The following is a 22,138-nucleotide window of genomic DNA, read 5'->3' as shown; positions in this document are numbered from 1 at the left end:
AATTAAGGTTAATAGGGATTATACACTCAGTGAGCAATTTATTAGGTAGACCGATACACCAGCTTGTTAATGCAAATATTTAATCAACCAATAATGTGGCAGCAACTTAATGCGTATAAGCATGCATTGACAAGAGTTTCAGCTGGGGAAGAACTGACTGAAGAAGTGATTTTGACTGTGGAATGATTGTGCCAGACAGGGGTGGTTTTAGTATCTCAGATAGTGCTGACCTCCAATGATTTTCACGCAGAACAGAGTTTGCAAGGAATGGTGAGAAAAACTAAAAACATCCAGTGAGCAGCAGTTCTGCGGGCTAAAATGCATTGTTAATGAGGGAGGTCAGAGGAGAAGGGCCAGACTGGTCGAAGCTGACAGGAAGGTGATGGTAACGCAAATAACCACACATTACAACAGTGGTATGCAGAAGAGCATCTCTGAACACACAACGCATCAAACCTCTAAGTGGATAGGCTACTACAGCCTACGACAGCCTAATACCTAATAAAGTGCTCACTGAGTGTATACTGTATGCCAGGCAGCATAGGTAGGCAGTCCCTCCACTCAATATTTTCACAATGGTGAACAGTAAAGGTGAAACACTGAAATGTGCTGTTTAGTACAGTAAGAATGTTCATTGTAAATGGTCCAGTGTTGGGATATTAATAGTATGGAGTGGAATGTGGGAAAAGGGGCAGAGGGCCATGCTCTCACTCTCTCCCACTCGCCCCAAACTTTCTCTGCAGATTCCACACGCATCTGTTCCTTATTCGACCTCCCCACCACCCCCATCTCTGCTTCACCAGTTACAGATGTGGGCTGTTTATTGACGGCAGGCAACAGGAAATTCCCAGAATCTTTAGGGGCCCTGAGAATGCTGGAGTGAGTCCCTGACCCCTCCCCCCCCTTACCACCGTCACGCTGAGAGTAATCTTACAGCACCAACCCATATGAGTCCTGTCTCTCTATCTGCAACATTACTGCGCGAACCCACATGAGTCCTGGCTCTCTGTCTGCAACATTACTGCCCAAACAAAAATGACTCCTGTCCTGTCTGTAACATTACTGTGCTAACACCAATGACTCCCGTTCTGTCTGCAACATTACTATACGAACACAAATGACTCCTATCCGTCTGTATCCTTGTAGTGGAGTGTCTCTCTCTCTCTCTCGCACACCCACACAGACCACAGACACACACACACAGACACACACACTCTCTCTCTCTCACACACACACACAAAGGCTGAAGGGCGAGCGATTGAGACGGGGGAGGGAGAGTTTTAAATCTGTCACACCCTTCCCCCACCACCCTCAGCCAGTCCTCTTCCATGCAGGAAACACATCCTGTTTCTGGTTGGCTGCAGGGGTAGAATGAGAGCACACCTCCCCGTTCTCAAAGAAAAATTCCCTGGCTCTGGGGCCCTCCTCCACGCACACACACACACACACACACACACCGCCCCTCGCCGTGGACACATCTGGAGCGTAGCTGCAGTGGAGGGCGTGCTGGAGATCAGAGGGAGACTCACAGCCTCAGGGATCCCAGACTCACCCCTCCTCCCCCGCGGAGAGCCGAAAAACACCGGATCCGCGGACGCTCGCCCCTCGGAGAAACGGACGGCGTCCGAAAGAAAACGGCAGAGAGAGAGAGGGGGAAGAAAAGAGAGACGGACGGAGAGACGGACGGAGAAGGTGAGAAGAGGGAGTGAGGGTGAGAGAGAGAAAGGGAGAGAGGGAGAAGGAGGAGGAGAGGGCTGGAACTCAGCGCCTTTTGGACCCTGGGAAGAGCCTTTGGAATGGACCTGGCCGCTAGCTGGAGGAACCCACTGCCGGCCCCCGTCCCCAAATCAGAGGAGGCAGGGTAGAGGGTCCCCGCCGCCCTTCCCACGACCCCCCTATTCCCAAATGAGGATGAACGGAGATGTCCTTTAGCTGAGACCCAAAGTGCGCGTTTCGGAGGCGAGCGGGTGACCGTGCGGAGGAGGAGGGGGGGGAGCGGGGGAGAGAGGACGTCAGCGGGATTAGCGGCCGCATGTGGGCGCGGAGGCTGGTGGCGGTGGCCTCGGGGGTGGCCCTGCTGTCCCTCGTGCTGAACAACACGGCGGCGTTCACGCCCAGCTGGGTGGTGCAGGCGCTGGAGGACGGGCGCAAGCGGAGCGTGGGGCTCTGGAGGAGCTGCCCCTACCCCCCGGGGACGGGGGAGCGCGCCCGCGACCAGGGCGGGCGCTGCCAGGCGCTGAGCTGGGGCTCCGACCCCGCCGGCTACCAGGAGTCGCGCAGCACCGTCAGGCGTGAGTACGGCCCCGTGCAACGCCCCAACACCGCGGGGACGCCCCAACCTCTATTCGCATCACTCTCGGGAGTAAAGTGACAGCGGAGGGACATTTCTTGTTCCTCGAGGATCAAATTCCCCAGAATGTACTCTGAAAGTACAGCCATGTTCTCTTTGGCTACAAGCAAAAAAAGGTTCAAATTACTTCTATATTGTTGGCTAGGGGAACAATGTTGTGTTCCTAAAGGGCACCACCCCAGCCACAAGCAGTTTTTGTACCTTTATTTCCGAGAGTGCAGTGTTTCATATAGGGCTGTCAAGGCCCTCTCCATTAAAATGGGCAATGCAAAGAGAAGCTACTGATGGAGTGTACAAATCAAGACATCATATAGTGGTAACCATGACAACATTTAAAGTAAGATCAAACATACAGTGCTATACAGTGACATTCATAGGCATCTGGGCTTCTCTAACATGAATGATGATTTACTGGTATCACTCTCAGGAATGGGGCAGTGGCGGGAGATTTTTGTTCTTCAAGGATGAAATTTCCAGAATGTACTCTGAAAGTACAGTAATGTTCTCTTTGGGTACAGATGAGCACGTTTTCCAAGCGAAAAAGGTACTGATGAATTAGATATTGTTGGCTAGGGGTACAATGTTATGTACCTATTGGGTACCTATTGGGTACCGATGGAGCGACAAGCATTTGTACCTTTTTAGGCATTTTTTGTACCTTTATTTATGAGAGTGTGCAGTGTTTCATACAGAGCACTCAAGGCAGTGCAAATAGAAGCTAATGGAATATACAAATAATGGTAACCATGACAATTAAAGAAGGTAAAATGTACAGTGCTAAACAGTGGCATAAAATGAAGGGTTTTTTTCATTTTCAGCCACTGGATATCACGTGTCATTCCTGAGAAACGATATCATGTTTGTGTGTGAATCCAGCTCCTGCTCTGGTTTTGGCTGAGGCAGCAGCAGAAATCTGCTTCAGGACTTCAGCAACGGTTCAGCGCTCGCTGCTAGGGGTGTAAATCTGAGATCACGACGATTCAGTCCGATTACGATTCTGTTGGAAACGATTCAATGGATCACAAAATCTCTTGTTTCACCACGATTCGATTTGACTATTTTGATACGATTCAATCCATTTCATTACAAAATTATTTTTTAAAAATATGACTGAATACACAAATGGGATTGGAGAAATTGATGTGCTCTGTATTAGTGCAATGTGGACAATTAAAACAAACTAAAAACACACTAAACTTCAATTTCTCAGCAGATTTATTTTCAAGAAGTGCCATATTTAAGTTTCGTATTCTCTGTTGTAATCGCAATGATGTGTTTTTACGCCCGTACTTGTCGCACATTCATACGCTGCACAGCTGCGGTTTCACGGAGTAAAACGATGCTGCCTGTATCGCATATCACGGCCACCACAGTCTCTCCCGAATTTGCAGACGATGTTGCTACAACGAGACCGACTTTTCTGACCGGGTTGTAAAGAAAAACAGCGTTAAAGAGAGTACTGCGCATTCCAGGAGACCGTGTTTATGTGAAAGAGCCAATAAAGGCCAGATTGTGCAACATGTTGGACGTCTACAAGCTGTTCATCAGAGGACAGGATGTTTGTCTTATTGCAATAGCCCATTCTTACACAACAGCAGTCATTAATCTTCAGGAGTCGTTTGTGTTAATCGTCTTTTGTTTTGTGAAATTAAGTGAATGACGATGTCCATCAAGCACAGTTGTTCTCAGACTTGGTCCTGGGGCTGCCTGTGTATGCTGGTGTTTGTTACATTCTGTCGCTTGGTCAATTAATGACCTGCGCACAAGTTCTTTTATCATTTTTACCCAAGTAATTTTTTGACTTCGCAGGTTTGCATAGTGCGTTATCATTTGCTTTGTCTGTGTACCAAATGGTTAGTTTTAGAGACTTTCACCAGCTATGAGCCTTTTGAGTCACCTCAGTTGTCTTTAAACTGATCAGTTAAATTGTTTGACCACTTTCTTTGTAATCCTTTGCAATATAGCACAATAAGCACAGTTTAAACATGTTTTACTCTTCATGGCATGCATAGCTATTTATGGCATGATGTGGCTTAAGTAATCTCTATAAACATGAAAATAATTCAAATTAAAAATGAAATTGAACTTCTGGGATTACACATGTGGTTGGAATGAAAACCAGCATACACAGGTGTCCCCAGGACTGAGCTTAAGAAGCACTTACCTAGAATGCACAGTGAATTAAATGCGTCCAGCCCAATACAGTGTAACCATAGGTGTGACTGTAGAGGAATGAGAAAAGCCATTAGAACAGGGGTGCTGTTGTAGGAGGGAGACTCGAATACTCTATTATATGCACTTTATTAGGAACATTTTTACTTTATAACACCTACTTATTCATGCGATTATCTAATCAGCCAATTGTGTAGATGCGGGTCAGGAGCTTCAGTTAATGTTCACATGAACCATCAGAATGGGGAAAAAAATGTGATCTGAGTGACTTTGAACGTGGAGTGATTGTTGGTGCCAAACAGATCATTTTGATCATAAGACCAGATCACTTGCAAAGCAGAATCTGAAGGTCTTACAGAATCATTTGTTTTCTTCGGGTGGGGGGGATATATTTAATTTGCCATGTCTTTCATCCCTGTCTGTTAAAGACCTATGACACGCGATCTGCTGGAGAAGCAGATTGTCTCGGCTCCGCTTAAAACAGTAACTATTTTAATTGGTTAATTGTTACTGTATTAATGACTAATTGGGCAGAGACCGGTAGATCAGGCCAGAGTGCCAGTTTTGGTGGTGAAGTTTTTATTTAAGTTTGTTTATCCTTTGCTTGAGTTTGCAAAAGGGAGGAGCGGGTGAGCTGAAAAGCTGTCGCTCAGTTTTGCTTTCTTTAGCTTTTTTATTTTAGTTTATTGTGTTAGCTCATTATTTTTGCCCGGAACCCATAATGGGGAAGGGTGACGACTATTTATTATTCATTTTGTGTTGGTGTTGGCACTCTCTCTCTCTCTTTCTCCATGTGGCAAACAACGATAAACTTCTCGGGAGTGCTGCATCTTCCTCCCAGGGGAGTCACACGGCATGTGACAAGACCATTTTCAAATGACAACATCACTGGGTTAGATATAGCCAAGACAGTTTTGTGTGCAAGGAAGCATATGATCTAAATTTACAGATTTTCTAGTCTAGAATAGTCTAGAGGCATTATTGTCTTTGTGAGTAAATGCAAGAAAATACACCACAAGTTAATCCAAAACTGGTTTTACAGCTGTTATTTTTTCATGAGGTTGCTCATATGAATAGATTGTTCTCATAGGGTTTATTCACAATTCTAAACATAAAAATATTTTTACATTTTGTGCAGGTTGAAAAGCAGCATGTGCCCTTGAATGTGTTGCCAAATGTCTAACATTAGCCAAGCTACTTAAAAATTTAAATTCGAGTTGCAAGTATGCCCAACTTCAAAACAGAACAGCTTGAGCTACGTGACCCTTATTTATTCAGTGCGGATTTCATGGATGAGGAGCTGCAAGAAATGGAGGCTTAGAGGTCAAAGAGGGAACATGAGCTGGCGTGCGGATATCCCTTTCCAGGACAGCTAGCCACATTTTAAATAGATCTGAATTGTCTGAAGGCTGTTGGTGAAAGTGAAACGAAGACAGCGTAGTACATTATTTTAAGCACATTATTTTCCCACAAGTTCAACCTTTTCAGCCCTGTCTCATTTTGCATCTTTGCAGCGGTTCTCTGCACATGAACTGCTGTCGGTACAGAAAGCCACATCACTGCTGTCCATGAGCACAATGGCCTCAATGGACATAGTTCCAACCAGAAATGAAAGGACTTTTTTTTTTTGGTTTTGTTTACACGCACAAACGTCTGAGAAAATCAAGAGCATATACTAAAATAAATAATACCAATACCACTACTACTACCACTACTACTACTGGCACTACCACTAATACAAATACAAATACAACATTAATTTATAGAGCCATTATATCTGGGCACATAAATTAAGCAGACAGATTACGCTTCGCAAATTAGGGAGATTACGCAGCATAAATTTGGGAGATAGAAGGTGTATCGAAGGCATAATTTAGGCTGCAGTTTAACGACCCCCTCCTTTGCCCCCCCTAGTGCAGTTCGACATGATGCGGGCCTGCAACCTGATGGCGACGGTGGCCCTGACGACGGGGCAGCTGATCTTCCTGCTGGGGCTCCTGGAGCTGCCGGTGGTGGGGCAGGACTCGCAGTGGTGGGAGGAGGCCATCGCCGCCCTCTTCCAGCTGGCCAGTGAGTGACCGGCGTGGCCCTTCAGCAGCGCCGCCGCCTGCAGGCTTTCGCCTCGACCGCGCGACACCACCTGACTTCACCCGTTAGCTTATTATCTCAATCATCCATCCATTAACCTAACCCGCTTGTCCTGAACAGGGTCGCAGGGGGGGCTGGAGCCTATCCCAGCATACATTGGGCGAAAGGCAGGAATACACCCTGGACAGGTGGCCAGTCCATCGCAGGGCACACACACCATTCACTCACACACTCATACCTACGGGCAATTTAGTCTCTCCAATCAGCCTAACCTGCATGTCTTTGGACTGTGGGAGGAAACCGGAGTACCCGGAGGAAACCCACACAGACACGGGGAGAACATGCAAACTCCACACGGAGAGGCCCCGGCCGACGGGGATTCGAACCCAGGACCTCCTTGCCGTGAGGCGGCAGTGCTACCCACTGCACCATCCGTGCCGCCCGTTATCTGAACCGAGAGGGTGACATAATGAGTGAAATCGGGTGGTGTGGCGCACGGTTGAGGCGACTGCCTGCAGACACCGTGGCGGCAGGATGAGGAGTCGAGCAGCGCTTCCCCTGCACTCTCAGCCCCGGGGACACGCCGCTACTCCCGCTACATTTCAGGCTGATTTTCATCTCAGTGTAGTGCGATGAGCATGCCAGGTGTACGGTTTCGAACGCGGCGACTGGCTTCATCCCAAGCGCTTATTTTTTTCTCCTCTTTTGGAAATCGATCGAGGTCCACTGTCTTTAAGGACAGAAGTTGAAGTTAGGAATTTTAGCATTTTTCTGGGATTGCAACTGTGGTTGGAATGAAAACCAGCATACACAGGTGTCCCCAGGATTGAGCTTAAGAAGAACTTACCTAGAATGCACAGTGAATTAAATGCTTCCAGCCCAATAGTGTAACCATAGGTGTGACTGTAGAGGAATGAGAAAAGCCATTAGAACAGGGGTACTTTATTACTTATTCTTTTTTTTTCCCAAGTATTTTTTTTTTTCAGAAAGCGCAACATAAAGATCGACCTGAGGGTCCATCTGCCACGCGTCTGCCATGTCTGTAACTGACTTCAAACTGACGTTAGGAGCAAGGACATTCCATTTGCCTCATTCATGCTCTCGATTTCCCCGTCTTCCCCGTCTGATTTTTTTCCTCACCTCTTTTGCGAACGTCTCCCAATGGGTGGAGCTAGGAGTAGAAAAAGGAGCAAGGAAAAGAGAAAAGAGGAGAAAATAGGCTGCTTTCCTTTACAGCCATACTTTCAGCCTCTGAATGTTAGTGAATGGTTAATTTCCCTTTTTTTACACACTTTCATTGTTGTTTATTGAAGGACTTAATTTCTCGGAGTCATGTAATTGCAGTAAGGCAAGCCACAAAGACTAAATATCCCATATTCACATAATCAGTCAGATAAAATGAGTATTTTATGTTTTTGTGTGAAGTGCTGTCTGGGAAACTTTGGCTTAGAACGCCAAAACATGTAACAATGTACATGATGAGAACAAGCCGTTTCGTCCAGTTTGAGTTTCATCAAACTCTAAACAAGTAAGAGAGTATCCAGCACTGTGTCAAGCCTGGACCTGAACTGCCTAGAGGTCACATGTCTGCCATGAGCCACTAGGTACCACATTGTAGAACCTGTAATTTCCAAATTGGAGATCAGATAGCCAACAACCTTCAAGCGTTAGCCGTGGCAAGCCTTTTAATTTGGTGAAGTTATAAGATACCCTGTATGGCCATTCACAGACTTAGCCTGTAAACTGCAATAGGTACCACATTTAATCATCAGTTACTAAACATGCCCACAGTTAACATCACAACTTTTCTAGCACTAGTATAGGATTCCAGTGTTGGTTCCAAAAAAACTTTTTGATAATCTAAGAGGTCATCTTAGATTACAAATATAACATTATTTGCATAAAATGATACCAAAATTGAAAACAAAATTTGTGGCACAAAAAGTTTAAAACTTTGAGATATAAAGAGAATGATCTCTGGAAATGAAATAGAAAGTAAGCCATACTGATATTGTTTTGGGTCCTTTTCTGTTTGGATTATACATGCTTCCTCTTGGGCAGATTATTAGTTGCTTTAAAATTGGCTGTTTTGCACGATTGTTTAGTTGCCCTTACAGGTTGGATGGCAAACAATTTCCTGCAGCTGAAAAACGTATTATTATCTTAGTCGGCGTCCAGACAAAATGGCTCCCAAGGTTAAACTTGTCTATTGGTTCCCTTTCTTCATCTGTTCGATCTAGCTTTAGAAACCTAGTTGTCATTTTTGACCAGGCTTTGAGCTTGGATTAGACATATTAAGTTCATGACTCGTTCCTGTTTTTACAAATTGAGGAACATTGTGAAACTTAAGATTTTGTGCACCAAAAGTTTATGTGCCATTACCGTGACCAGTTTTTTAAGGCTCCGTAACTAAAGCCAGCTTGAGAGGTCTGCCCCTATGGGAAACACCATCATGATGCTAGTTCAGTTTAATGTGTGGACAAATGCTATCAAGCTTAAATTTCCCCCCCAGTTCTCCCCAGCCAGCTATCCACCAATCCCCATTCACAGAGCCAGCAGCCAGCCCTTGGTCTTACAAAAGCATTGCTCAAATCCTGTAGTAGAAACAGCTAGAAGGCCACAGTGTTAGAGGAAATGACCTGGAAACCAGGCGGCTACATAGTTCAGGCAGTCAGTGGGGCCGTTGTTATTGTAGCCTTCAATAACGTATTCTGAGTTGCTTCACTGGAATAGCCATCTGTTCAGATCTGTGCAGAGACACTGTTCACAGGCAGCCCAGCTCCAGGGTAACTGCCGTTCTCTCTCACTTTCTGATGAATCGTCATTGTTCTACTTTGCTTTGAGCACTGTGGGCCTATAGGTAATTATTAATGTAATTATTTTGCTAAATGAGGCCTGAGGTATAAAACACCATAGCTCAATGAGCAAGTTTTGCAAAAGTGAAACAGTCCAAATGTGTAGGCTAGCATTTGTTTGAGCATTTATAGGAGTAAAGCTTATTTATTCATTATATAAGTTTATTATGTCTTTAAAGCATTCATCAATGCTTTAATATACACTCAGTGAGCACTTTGTTATGTATTTGACTTATTTTTTAGACTTTGAATGCTGTAGCCTATCCACTTAAAGTTATGATGCGTTGTGTGTTCAGAGATGCTCTTCTGCATACCACTGTTGTAATGTGTGGTTGTTTGCGTTACTGTCACCTTCCTGTCAGCTTTGACCAGTCTGGCCCTTCTGCTCTGACGTCTCTCATTAACAATCAGTTTCTGTCTGCAGAATTGTTGCTCACTGGATTATTTTTTGTTTTTTTGCACCATTCTTTGCAAACTGTAGAGACTTGTGTGCATGAAAATCACAGGAGATCAGCAGTTTCTGAGATACTCAAACCACCAACAATCATTCCACAGTCACTGAATAAGTAGGGTGCCTACTGCCGCCTCACAGCAAAGAGGTCCTGGGTTTGAATCCCCGTCGGCCGGGGCCTCTCTGTGCGGAGTTTGCATGTTCTCCCTGTGTCTGCATGGGTTTCCTCCGGGTACTCCAGTTTCCTCCCACAGTCCAAAGACATGCAGTTTAGGCTGATTGGAGAGTCTAAATTGCCCGTAGGTATGTGTGTATGAGTGTGTGTGAGTGAAATGTGTGTGTGCCCTGCGATGGACTGGCGACCTGTCCAGGGTGTATTCCTGCCTTTAGCCCAATGTATGCTGGGATAGGCTCCAGCCCCCCTGCGACCCTGTTCAGGATAAGCAGGTTAGGACAATGGATGGATGGATGGATGAATAAGTAGGTGTAACAAAGTAAAATAAATGTTCCTAATAAAGTGCACGGTGAGTGTATACTTGGATCTAATTAGTTTTTATTGGTCCAGAAAACACCTCTAATAAACCCTCCCAAAAGGTATAATTTCAACCTTGTGGATGACTAGCTGCAGTTTATTAGGTATGGCTTGTCAGGTGAAAGTGAAAGTGATGTTTTTGAAAATTCTCTCTCTCTCCTCTGGAGAAAAACGCTGCAGTTTTCTGTAGCAGCTGAGTTATCTGCACACTCCATGAGTGTTATACTAAAACTAGTATCTCTTATAAAGCTCATATGTCTCCCTTTTTTGATTTTTTTCAGTGTCCAGCTGTACATTGTTACTGTCATGTAATGTAATGAAAACTTACAAATTTTACAAAACACGAAACTTAAAAAACTTTCAAAAAATATAATTGATACTAAATGTGATTTGTAGCCGAGTTGTACCCGCAGTTCAGTTGCAGTGAAAAAGGAGAGCTGCAGTCTCAACGCAGTGCACACAGCCTCACAGGGCTGCCCGCCTGCTTCACTGCATTTCAGTCGCTGAGTCGCATCACAGGCCTCTTGGGGGGGGGGGGGGGGGATTTGTTGGCGTGAAAACACGCAAGCGAGATAAAAAAAAACAAACAATGGAATCATTTCAATCTCCATTGTAAAACGCACATAAAAACAAAAGTTATGTAACAGTTTAGATGCGGAATGATTGAACATCCTAAGATAAGGCCAGGGCTGGGATGTTCAAAACCAGAATTAACCCCACGGGGACTGGCTCTGTGTCAGTACTGTGTGTCACATGACATTTGGGCTGTGGGGGGCTGGCTCATTTCATCCCCCCCCCAAAGCAGCTCCAAGCAGAGAGACCGACTGTCAGACGCCAGGATATCCCTGCTCAGGACAAGGAAATGCCTGCTACTACCTGTTATGCAAACTGAGTGTGAGATAGAAGCATGGGGAGAGCGCTGGGTTATGCAAACCAACACAGGGACAAATGCTGGGTTATGCAAACCAAGTGCAAGGGAGAATGCTGGGTTATGCAGACTACGCACAGGGGAGAATGCTGGGTTATGCAAACCAAGCACAGGGGAGAACGCTGGGTTATGCAGACTAAGCACAGGGGAGAATGCTGGGTTATGCAAACCAAGCACTTGGGAGAACGCTGGGTTATGCAAACCAAGCACAGGGACAAATGCTGGGTTATGCAAACCAAGCACAGGGACAAATGCTGGGTTATGCAGACTAAGCACAGGGGAGAACGCTGGGTTATGCAAACCAAGCACTTGGGAGAACGCTGGGTTATGCAGACTAAGCACAGGGGAGAACGCTGGGTTATGCAGACTAAGCACAGGGGAGAATGCTGGGTTATGCAAACCAAGCACAGGGACAAATGCTGGGTTATGCAGACTAAGCACAGGGGAGAACGCTGGGTTATGCAAACCAAGCACTTGGGAGAACGCTGGGTTATGCAGACTAAGCACAGGGACAAATGCTGGGTTATGCAGACCAAGCACAGGGACAAATGCTGGGTTATGCAGACTAAGCACAGGGGAGAACGCTGGGTTATGCAGACTAAGCACAGGGGAGAATGCTGGGTTATGCAAACCAAGCACAGGGACAAATGCTGGGTTATGCAGACCAAGCACTTGGGAGAACGCTGGGTTATGCAGACTACGCAAAGGGGAGAATGCTGGGTTATGCAAACCAAGCACAGGGACAAATGCTGGGTTATGCAGACCAAGCACTTGGGAGAACGCTGGGTTATGCAGACTAAGCACAGGGGAGAATGCTGGGTTATGCAAACCAAGCACAGGGACAAATGCTGGGTTATGCAGACTAAGCACAGGGGAGAACGCTGGGTTATGCAAACCAAGCACTTGGGAGAACGCTGGGTTATGCAGACTAAGCACAGGGGAGAACGCTGGGTTATGCAAACTAAGCACAGGGGAGAATGCTGGGTTATGCAAACCAAGCACAGGGACAAATGCTGGGTTATGCAAACCAAGTGCAGGGGAGAATGCTGGGTTATGCAAACCAAGTGCAGGGGAGAATGCTGGGTTATGCAAACCAAGCACAGGGACAAATGCTGGGTTATGCAGACTAAGCACAGGGGAGAGTGCTGGGTTATGCAGACTAAGCACAGGGGAGAGTGCTGGGTTATGCAAACCAAGTGCAGGGGAGAATGCTGGGTTATGCAGACTGAGCACAGGGGAGAACGCTGGGTTATGCAGACTAAGCACAGGGGAGAATGCTGGGTTATGCAAACCAAGCACAGGGACAAATGCTGGGTTATGCATACCAAGCACAGGGACAAATGCTGGGTTATGCAGACCAAGCACAGGGGAGAGCGCTGGGTTATGTAGACTGAGTGCGAGACAGGAGGTTGGCAGGACAGGAGCAGTACAGGGGGACCATTTCATTCTCATATAAACTCAGCTCACAGGACAAGATGACTGTAGGGTGGAACCAGCTGTTGTCCAGATAAAAGGGCTTGTCTTTCATATTTCTGTTTACACAGCATCTGAGAACATTGTCCAAAAAAGATGAAAAGCATTTCTTTGGTCAGCACAAGCTGTTATTGGAAATCCACACCCATGCACCTGGTAGAATTATATATAGCAGTAACACCACCCCCATGACCTACCAGATGGGGAACTGAGTATTACTGTAACCAAGAGGGTGGATTCATGTAAAGTAATATATTAATCAGATTTAAGCCATATCAGTCAAACATAAAATACTTTTTTATTTATTTACAAGAATTGCCTTTGGTGTCAGTGATCTTATGTTACTTAAGCCAATCTTTAACTCAGTTTGGTTGAATATATTGCTTTGTTTTTGATGGTGAGAACCAAAATGGATATCTTTAAAAAGCTTAATTCAGTTGGTCAGGGTATAGCAACTACTTCAATGAGATAAAACTTGAGTTTTAGGGAACTAGTAGAGTTATGGTACTAGCATCTGTGTATGGTAAATGGTTGGCATTTATATAGCACCTTTATCCAAAGTGCTGTACAATTGATGCTTCTCATTCACCGATTCATACACACACTCACGAAGGGACACTTTGACACACCCAGGGCGGGATCGAACCGGCAACCCTCCAACTGCCAGACGACTCTGCTCCGAATCTCGCCCTGTATGAGAGTAGGTCTCAGCTGCCTGGCCTTGGCTGTAGTTAGTCAAGCATTTGAATTCATAAGTGTTACAACCTGAACTAACTGTTGGGAACCAACATTTGTATAGCTCATTTTTATTCCATTCCATATTGGGCGACATATTTCTGGTTTGGTAAAAATATCAGTGTCACACAGCATGTGACTCCCCTGGGAGGGAGATACAGCGCTTCCTGATTTTCTCCCGTTGTTTTCCACATGGAGAGAGAAAGAGAGTGCCAACACCACACAAAATACATTATAAAAAGTCTTCACCTTTCCCCCTCACGGGTAATAGGCAAAAATAATAAACTTAGACAATAAACTAAAATAAAAAAGGCAAAATATGGTAAAAACTTTTCAGCTTGCCACTTGGAGCTGATCAGTTTTCAGCTCCATTGCTTTTCAACTGTGTTCATATCTTTACCATATTTTGTACACGAGTTTGCACCAAATTTATGCACAAACATAAAGCAGTTCTGGGTTGGTCCTCAATTGATATATTCAGTGCTAAACTAAACAAATTTTAGTTGTTTATTTTCTGAATGGTACAAGCCTCTTCTTTAATTTAAGTTTTCAACCATGTGTGTGCAGTAAGTAGTTTTTGAGATATTAACACTTTTATAGGACTAGTACAAAATAGGTGGAAATTGTCCTCTGGGGGGGAAATGGAAAGGGTTAAACCCAAGGCTACTCAAGTGAACAGGTCATCCTCTTTATGCAGAAAAAATCCCCCCGTTTAACTACCCTTTCAAAAAGCAATAAATTAGTCCATCAGTCGTGGGAAAAGTCATTTGTCAAGGGAAAAGAACAAGATAACCACAACCAAAAAGTGCACAGAAAAGAAAAGAGTATGGCTGGTGGGCCCAAAATAATAAACCAAAACACAGTGAAGCAAAACCAGCCGACCAAAACCTGGACCTGCTTCTCCGCCAAAAATAATAAAAACTAAATCAAAAGAAAATGAAAAAATAAGGCCAAGTAACAATAAGTCTATCGGCCAAATTACTCCATGAGAGCAGCACCAGGGAGGATTGTCTCCTGCTTAGTCTAATCAACTGTACGTCATTCTGGATAAGAGCATCTGCCAAATGCCAATAATGTAAGGTAATGCAATGCTCGGCAGAAGGGCTTTAATGACTAGATAAGAGCAGCACCCTTCCATGTGGGGTGAGCACAGTCTCTGGTGTGTGGCGCTATGGCAGGCCAGCGGTAGCGCTGCTCGGCAGAAGAGCTTTAGCTCGGCCTGGGGCCCTAGTCTCCTGCTGGAGCGGAACCTCCGGCCGGCCCAACGCCCATCCCGATCGGGGCACAGAGGAAGGAAGGACAGAATGAAGGAAAAGACACAAGGAAGCCAGAGAGATACCGCTGCGCCAAAAAAAGTTTCGCTCAGCTCAGCCCTCCCCCCCCCCCGACCCCGCCCAGGAGCTTCGGAAGCGCTTTGTTATTTTCCCTCAGAAACGGAGGCGGTTTGGGTAAACACAGGAGGTCTTTAACAACCCATTCACTGTGGTGTACCAGCTCATTCATGCCTCTGGTTCACTCACATCCTCTTTGATAAAGTGCAGCGCTGGTCTGGAATAACCCATTCTGTTTTACATGGCTGTTTTCGTACCCTCATGGGAGCATTGCCAAAAACATGAAACCACCACTCCACACATCCAGCGTGTGGGGCAGGCTTCATTCACTCTGCGTTAGGCAATGAAAGCATTCTTTTCCAAGCGTTCTTTTCTCGCACATTTCCATATTTCTAACTTGAAAGTTCACAGTGTTCAAAAAAAAAGATGGCAAAAAGAAAAGAAAAAAAAGACGGCAGGATAATATCACAGACATTCTTTGCAAATGGACCCACCGGCAAAAAAATAACCCCTCAAAAAGAGACTCCCGTCATGACGGAGGGTTTGGCTGGACAAGCGGATGAGGCCAGCGGAGCGGCCTGGAAGGGCGCCCCGGGACAGACTCCCGCTTCCTGAGGTCAGGGGGGCGATGCTTCCCCCAGACGGACCTGCTATCTGGGGCCTGCTGGCCACACCACCCCTGGCAGAGGATTAGCCTGTGAAGGGAAATGACTTAGCGCAGATAAATTACTCTATTTTGGGCTGTGGGAGGGGAGCTACAACAGAGAGACGAATGCACGCAAGAGGGGACCATGACTAACTGAGTCCAACCTAGTCCCAGAGCCTGTGCTCATTTCACTGGGGTCGCTCACACTTCAGCTGAAATACTACAGTGTACTACCATACCATTTAGTGTTTGACTCAATGAATGTTGGTTTTCGCCGGTCATTTTCACCGATTCCTTTAACCTCCTGCGATGTGTCCTTGAGCACGCTACATTTTGGCTTCCCTGTATTTCTCTTAGAGTTTTCTCCTGGAGTTTTAGTATGTACTCGTACGTTACTCTGGGTCAGTGACTGTCCAGGCGCACTGAGGACACAGTTCAGTGCAGTCGGAAATAAGTCGGGAGGAACACTCAAACGTCTTGTGCTCGGCTTTTACGGTCCCCAGAAGCTCATTAAGTAGCTCAGAAACCATAAACACTGCTTTCTGAATCTGTTTAGCTTGTAGGTAAGGCATAATTGTGTATGTATTTGTACAGTGTGTATGAGCGTTTTTATAAGCAGCGAGCTCCATAAGTCTTGGCACAAAGACGTTGTTTCTGCATTTGGCTCCGTACTCCACAATTTTAGTTTTGACGATCCCCCTTTCTCCTGCGTTCCTGTAGGCTTCGTGCTGGTCATCGGGCTGGTGACGTTCTATCGCATTGGTCCGTTCACACACCTGTCCTACTCGTGCTACCTGAACATTGCCGCCTGCTTGTTGGCGACGCTGGCGGCCGCGGTGCTCATCTGGAACATTCTACACCAGCGGGAGGACTGCCTCGCGCCACGCATCGTCTTCATCAGCCGATCGCTTACGTCTCCGCTGCGCCCGCGCCTCGACAACGACTACGTGGAATCTCCCTGCTGAACCCGAACCCATTTACCCAACACCCACCAGCAGAGGATCATGGACCGTGGCGATGGGTCAAGCAAGCCTCATTCGGATTACCGTGAATTCGGTTGCCGGGGTTCCGTTTAGTCTTGGCGTTATCCGTCTGTGTTTTTTTGTTGTGTAGCTTATTCTTGCGCAACGCAGTAGCGTGATGCCAAAGTCTGGGCAAAGTTTCACGGTCAGATAAGGTCAAAAACCTGAGTGATTACTTATATTATTTATAGATTCAACCTTAAATTAGCACAACATGAATATGCTGCTAATGCAACTTAACACAGCACATCAAAACAAATAGTTTCAGATAGTACAAGCATTTTCCAAATTTACGCATATTTAAGATTTCTACTGGTAGGTTGCAATATATTCATCAAGGGCTATTTGGTACCAGACTATAAATGTAGTGGTAACTATGTTCATGTAAATTGACCAAGAATGTTGGAAAGAACAAAAATTGAAGTGGATGGGGAACAACGCTAACTCATGGATTTATTTCCTTTTATAACACGCTCGCTTGTGGTACATGTATTAAGTATACCAATTTTGTATGGTCATATAAATATTATACTGTTATTCCATCACATTTCTACTTGTGTGTTTCTGTTGAGAAGTGTCTTTTATTACCTGCTTAACGCAGGTAAATATGTAATAAATGTATGAACATCTTTGTAGCACAGTCACCAGTGTTGTTTCCTGTTTCTAAACAACATATTGCATATGAGAACCCAGTCCAATGCAGTTGGTTGGTTCACACAGATACAGGTAACATTGGAAGTGGGACACAGACAATAGGTTTCCCATTCACTTAATTATCAGCTCAAATCTGGATTATTTCCCTGACACACCATTAAATGCACACCATGTCCACCTATAGTGGCTTCTGTGTCGATGCAGTAAAATGTCCAATGTTATTCCAATTGCAGTGTACATACGAGTCCAGTTGGTACCACGCCCTTTGTAAGAGTTGGATTAACACTCAACATTTTACAGTGACCTTAATAGAGACCTTATTTTCAGGTAAAACTGGTTGTCAAACATGACCAATTTTAACCCCTGCCCACATATTTTGAGTCATGTAAAAGGGTCATTTGGTGTTGACATGTATAATTAGGGCTATGGGGATATTTCATGAATTTTATTGAGGAAATGAAATGTAAAAGTATTCTTCTTTCTGACTTTGTTTACCAAAAATGTATAGCTTTGAAAATATGTACAAGTGTTACATTTATCATTTTTACACTTCAGGCATTTGGATTTGAGATTAAAACATGACAAAACCACAGACAATCTGCTTTTATTTCATGGTATTTACACGCATATACTGTATGTTTTATCATTTACTATAACAGAAACAGCTTTAGTGTGGAGTCCCTCTTGTTTTCAGCTGTGCAAAATTTAGTCAACAGACAAATTTAACTGCAATAACTGCATCCAGTCTCTGATCCAGTGGCATCACCAAACATTTGGAACTTTCTTTGGATGTCTTTCCAGGCCTTTGCTGCACCCATTTTAGTTTAGTTGAGTGTCCTCTTCAGCAAGAGAAACGCTTGATTGCATTTAAATCAAGTTGCTGAGTTGACCAGCCAAAAACCTTCCACTTCTTCCCACTGATGAACAACACTGTTGTTGCATAAGCAGTGTGTTTAGGGTCATTGTCTGCAAGAGTATGTTCCGGCTGATGAGGTTGGAGAAGTCTCTTTGTGCATAGCCAGACAGAATCCGTCAGCGCACTTCTGATTGAACCATACTGCTACCATCCTCCGTTACATCAGTAATAAAGTTTTCACCATCGTTTAATGGATTTTCTTCACAGCTCTTAGGATTTATTCTTCATGAACTGTAATCTTCTTGTTTGGCTGACCTGCCCGGTGTTTATTTTTGAGTCAAACGCTGGTTTCTTTATTTTTCCAAGACTTTCCAAACAGTTGTCCTTAATATACCCAGTTTCTGATTGAATTCTTCTGTCCTCTCAGCTTACAAAGTACTTTTTTCATCAATATCTCTTCATGGTAGTGTATTCCTTCTAACTCCAAATGCAATTTCCACAGAAACCAAAGAAAACAAAGACTAAACACTCACTTCTCTTTTGTGTATGAATCCATGCAAAAGAAAACACTTGAGCAGCAGTTAACACCTGCCAGTCAACCTTCTGACCTGAATCAACAGGATGTTGTGAAAAATTAGTTAAAGTTAGTTTTAATGTTTTTTTACGAGGTGAGTACATCTGAGACTGAATGTAACACGAGTGTCTATGAGAGATCTCCCTGCAGGTCGGTGTACACAGACAGTGACATACCGCTGTCTGGCGCAACAACGCTGTGACCGACCTTTTTTCCGGGTGCATTTCCATAGTAACGGGTCTAAACGGTTCCTGGCACAGGTTTTTCTTTCCCCGATGATCTTCCACCACTGAGGGGGAAGGGGTTTTGCAGGAATGCGCACTATGGCTCTTTTTATTAGCCGTTCTCAGAACAATCTGTAAAAATAGCTTTGAAATAAGAAACTTTCATAAAACTGTCATCGGAGCTATTACACCCTCTGCGATTTCCAGTGAATCGGATATGCCGTTTCTTTCGTTCTTTGTTGTAAAAGTCGTTTCTTCTCCGTTCGGCGGTGTAGCAGGGTGAAAGAATAACATTCGCCTCGGGATTTGGGAAGTGATGGATACATGCTGGTGACGTGGGGACCTGCGGCTTAGCGGACTGTGTGGGTGTGTTTAAGGGGTAGGAAGTCCCGTGGATGAACATTCTCATACCTATAAATTAGAACTGCTGTCATCAGTCGTGGGCTGATATTCCCTCGGTCACACACACGCCTCCTCTCTGGCCTAATTTACCGTTTTGTTGAAAGCAGGAAACTGGAAGTTCAAATCCATGATGCTGAATGAAGGAATCTATACAGCCAGTTGGTTTAGGAAAGTATACCCGAGACTGTAAAACAAATACATTTTCATCCATTTGAAAAATACAATGAATAGTGTGAAATAGAGAGTAAATAAACCTATATTTGCACTCTTCTTTCTTCTAAAATGTACAAATTTCCATATTATGTTCCAGCATTTTTCATGTACTTTGTAGAAGGATCTAGACTCTACCTAGTGGTGTGAAATATTTATTTTCTGTTCATATTTCTTATGATTATGAAAAGAGGCAAATATACTGTATAAACCTTTTTACAACAAGAACATTTATGAACAGTTATTCTGAAAATGCAAAGCTTCAAACTTCGGTCTGCAGGAAGTTTGATAATTGTGTTTCATTTGGGCTATGGCTATATAGCCTCTAAAAACACCACACACTGCTGTATGAGCAGTTTCAACTGTGGATCACTTGATTCAGTTCTGCATATGCCTTCAACAATGTGGCTGCCATTTTAAATGCTCCTCTTCAAAATGAATGTACCTGCTTGTTTTGCATGCTGGCAAGCCATTGAGGTCAACAAGATTAGGCACATCACAATTCAGCATGGGCGTGGCTGCCCTCCAATCTGTTAGGGGGAAAAACCTACTTCTACTATACACCAGTACTTAAGAAGTTTTTTTGTAAAGCCTATTAATTTATAAATGTGTGAAACAATATTTAGGCAAATTTTATACAGTTAGATAAATATTTACTTAAAATGTTTTATACCATTTAGCTAAATGTTGTCTGCATTTGCTTCAATATTTAGCTAAATCATTCATAAATTTTGTTAAAGGTTATACACATTTAGTTAAATCCTTTGTACATTTAACTAAATGTTTTATACATTTAGATAAATGGTTGTACATTTACCTAAATAATAAAAAAACACTAAATAAACATGTACACCATACATTTAGCTAAATAACTAACTAAATATTTTTTACACTTAGCCAAATATTTAGCAAAATGTTGTATATATTTAGGTAACATTTACCTAAATATTTCATACATGTAGCTACATGTTTGAAACATTTAGATAAATGGTTGTACATTTACCTATATAATAAAAACCACTAATATTTAGCTAAATGTTGATATCAGACCAAGTGGTAAAAATACAAAATACAAAAATATAAAAACAAATACATTGGGGCTGCACAAAATATTCAAGGCAAGCCTCAAAACACTCAGGCCTAAAACGCCAAATGCCCAGGCCACTGTATAGAGCAGAGGATAAAAACGGAAAACAACAAGAATACCAGAAAACAAAAAGGATAAGAGACCATGGAAAGGAAAGTAGGAGCACACACAGCAGTGTTCTATAAGCAGTTAAATGGAAACAAAATGTCGGTTTATGGTGCTGTCGGTGTCCTACACTTATCATTGATGGGATGTTGGGAACATGTGAGTTGAAAAGTCACAAAAGTAATCTGTATATTTTATTAAAATGACATTTTTGTCCACAATATGTTAATTTTAGGGAAAAGTGATATTTTAATCATAATATTTATTTTTATCGTCATACACACAGCCCACGGCAAGGGGGATATCCTAAAACGACTTCCTAGTACTTCCACTTCCTGTACCGCATTTCCAAGGAGCACCCTGTCAATACAGCTGGATATTGGTGTGTACGTGCGGGCGAGGGCGTATGTGTGTGTATTTGTGTGTAGGGGAGTGTGTGTGCGCGTGAGGGCACAGTGTGTGCATGTGCGAGTGGTTAAAGTAAATGACTGGGACACGCAAGGTCAGTGGTTCTAATCCCGGTGTGGCCACAATAAGATCCGCACAGCCGTTGGGCCCTTGAGCAAGGCCCTTAACCCTGCATCGCTCCAGGGGAGGATTGTCTCCTGCTTAGTCTAATCAACTGTACGTCGCTCTGGATAAGAGCGTCTGCCAAATGTCAATAATGTAATGTAATGTACACCAGCGCACCAGTACAAGAACAGAGCCTTAGGAATGAGAGAAGTGAGACACGGCTTAGGTTTCAAATATTATTTAGGGTATTTTCCCCTCATTTTTACAGTAACTTGGAAAGTCTATTATTCTTCAAACAGTAATATGATTACATTGGTCAGCATTTCTTCAGAGAAAGAAAGAAAGAAAAACAGTAACACACCCCTGGAAACAATACAGATTTTTCATTAAAACAATTATCATTCACACTTGGAATAAACTGTATTTACAATCCTGTTACTACGTGAATGAATGGTTTCTCTTCAGAGTTCAGCACCCATGAATAACGTCTTGTGCCTTTGAGACAACGTTCTTTGGGCATTTGGAAGCTTAATTTTCCATTTTTACAAAAAGGTATTTATATACAGTATACACTTAAACTTCATTATATTCTTTATTTTATCACACAGAGAAAAAAAAGTGGCCATTTGACATTGCTCATACCTACAACTGGGCACGTTCCGGGTGAGACTGACTGAACAGGGCCTTGGGCCAGCTGACCAATTTCAGAGCAAACTGGTCAGGTGTTTTAAACAATATACTCCTGATGATCTAATCAATCAATTTCACGAGTTTAGCCTTATTTTTAAGTGGTTATGCACAAAAACTCAGTTATACAGCAGGAACAAAAATGTATGTTTATGGTTCTTATCCAAGCATTTTGTTACCATGGATACTACATCAAAGTATGGTGCTACCAGAGCTTGGAGAAAAAATAGAAAAAAAAAAAGC

At 43.8% G+C, this 22,138-nt stretch overlaps 1 protein-coding gene across 1 annotated transcript; it reads left to right on the top strand.

The window, feature by feature from the left end:
* The first annotated feature begins 1,468 nt into the window (after positions 1–1,468).
* On the top strand, positions 1,469–17,227 carry LOC133114886 (transmembrane protein 204-like). The gene is made up of 3 exons (XM_061224572.1): positions 1,469–2,291; positions 6,437–6,592; positions 16,282–17,227. The coding sequence occupies exons 1-3, from the start codon at positions 2,033–2,035 to the stop codon at positions 16,524–16,526; spliced, it is 660 nt and encodes a 219-aa protein (XP_061080556.1). The 5' UTR covers positions 1,469–2,032; the 3' UTR covers positions 16,527–17,227.
* Positions 17,228–22,138: the final 4,911 nt, after the last annotated feature.

This window comes from Conger conger, chromosome 16 (assembly GCF_963514075.1).
Source record: "Conger conger chromosome 16, fConCon1.1, whole genome shotgun sequence".
Taxonomy (NCBI): domain Eukaryota; kingdom Metazoa; phylum Chordata; class Actinopteri; order Anguilliformes; family Congridae; genus Conger; species Conger conger.
This window is presented reverse-complemented; position numbering and strand designations above follow the sequence as displayed.

Bases quoted from the DNA above. Each gene is read 5' to 3' on its own strand.
- LOC133114886 (XM_061224572.1), top strand. From the start codon at position 2,033: ATGTGGGCGCGGAGGCTGGTGGCGGTGGCCTCGGGGGTGGCCCTGCTG. The intron at 2,292-6,436 runs GTGAGTACGGCC...TGCCCCCCCTAG, and splicing joins GTCGCGCAGCACCGTCAGGC to TGCAGTTCGACATGATGCGG. The intron at 6,593-16,281 runs GTGAGTGACCGG...GCGTTCCTGTAG, and splicing joins CGCCCTCTTCCAGCTGGCCA to GCTTCGTGCTGGTCATCGGG.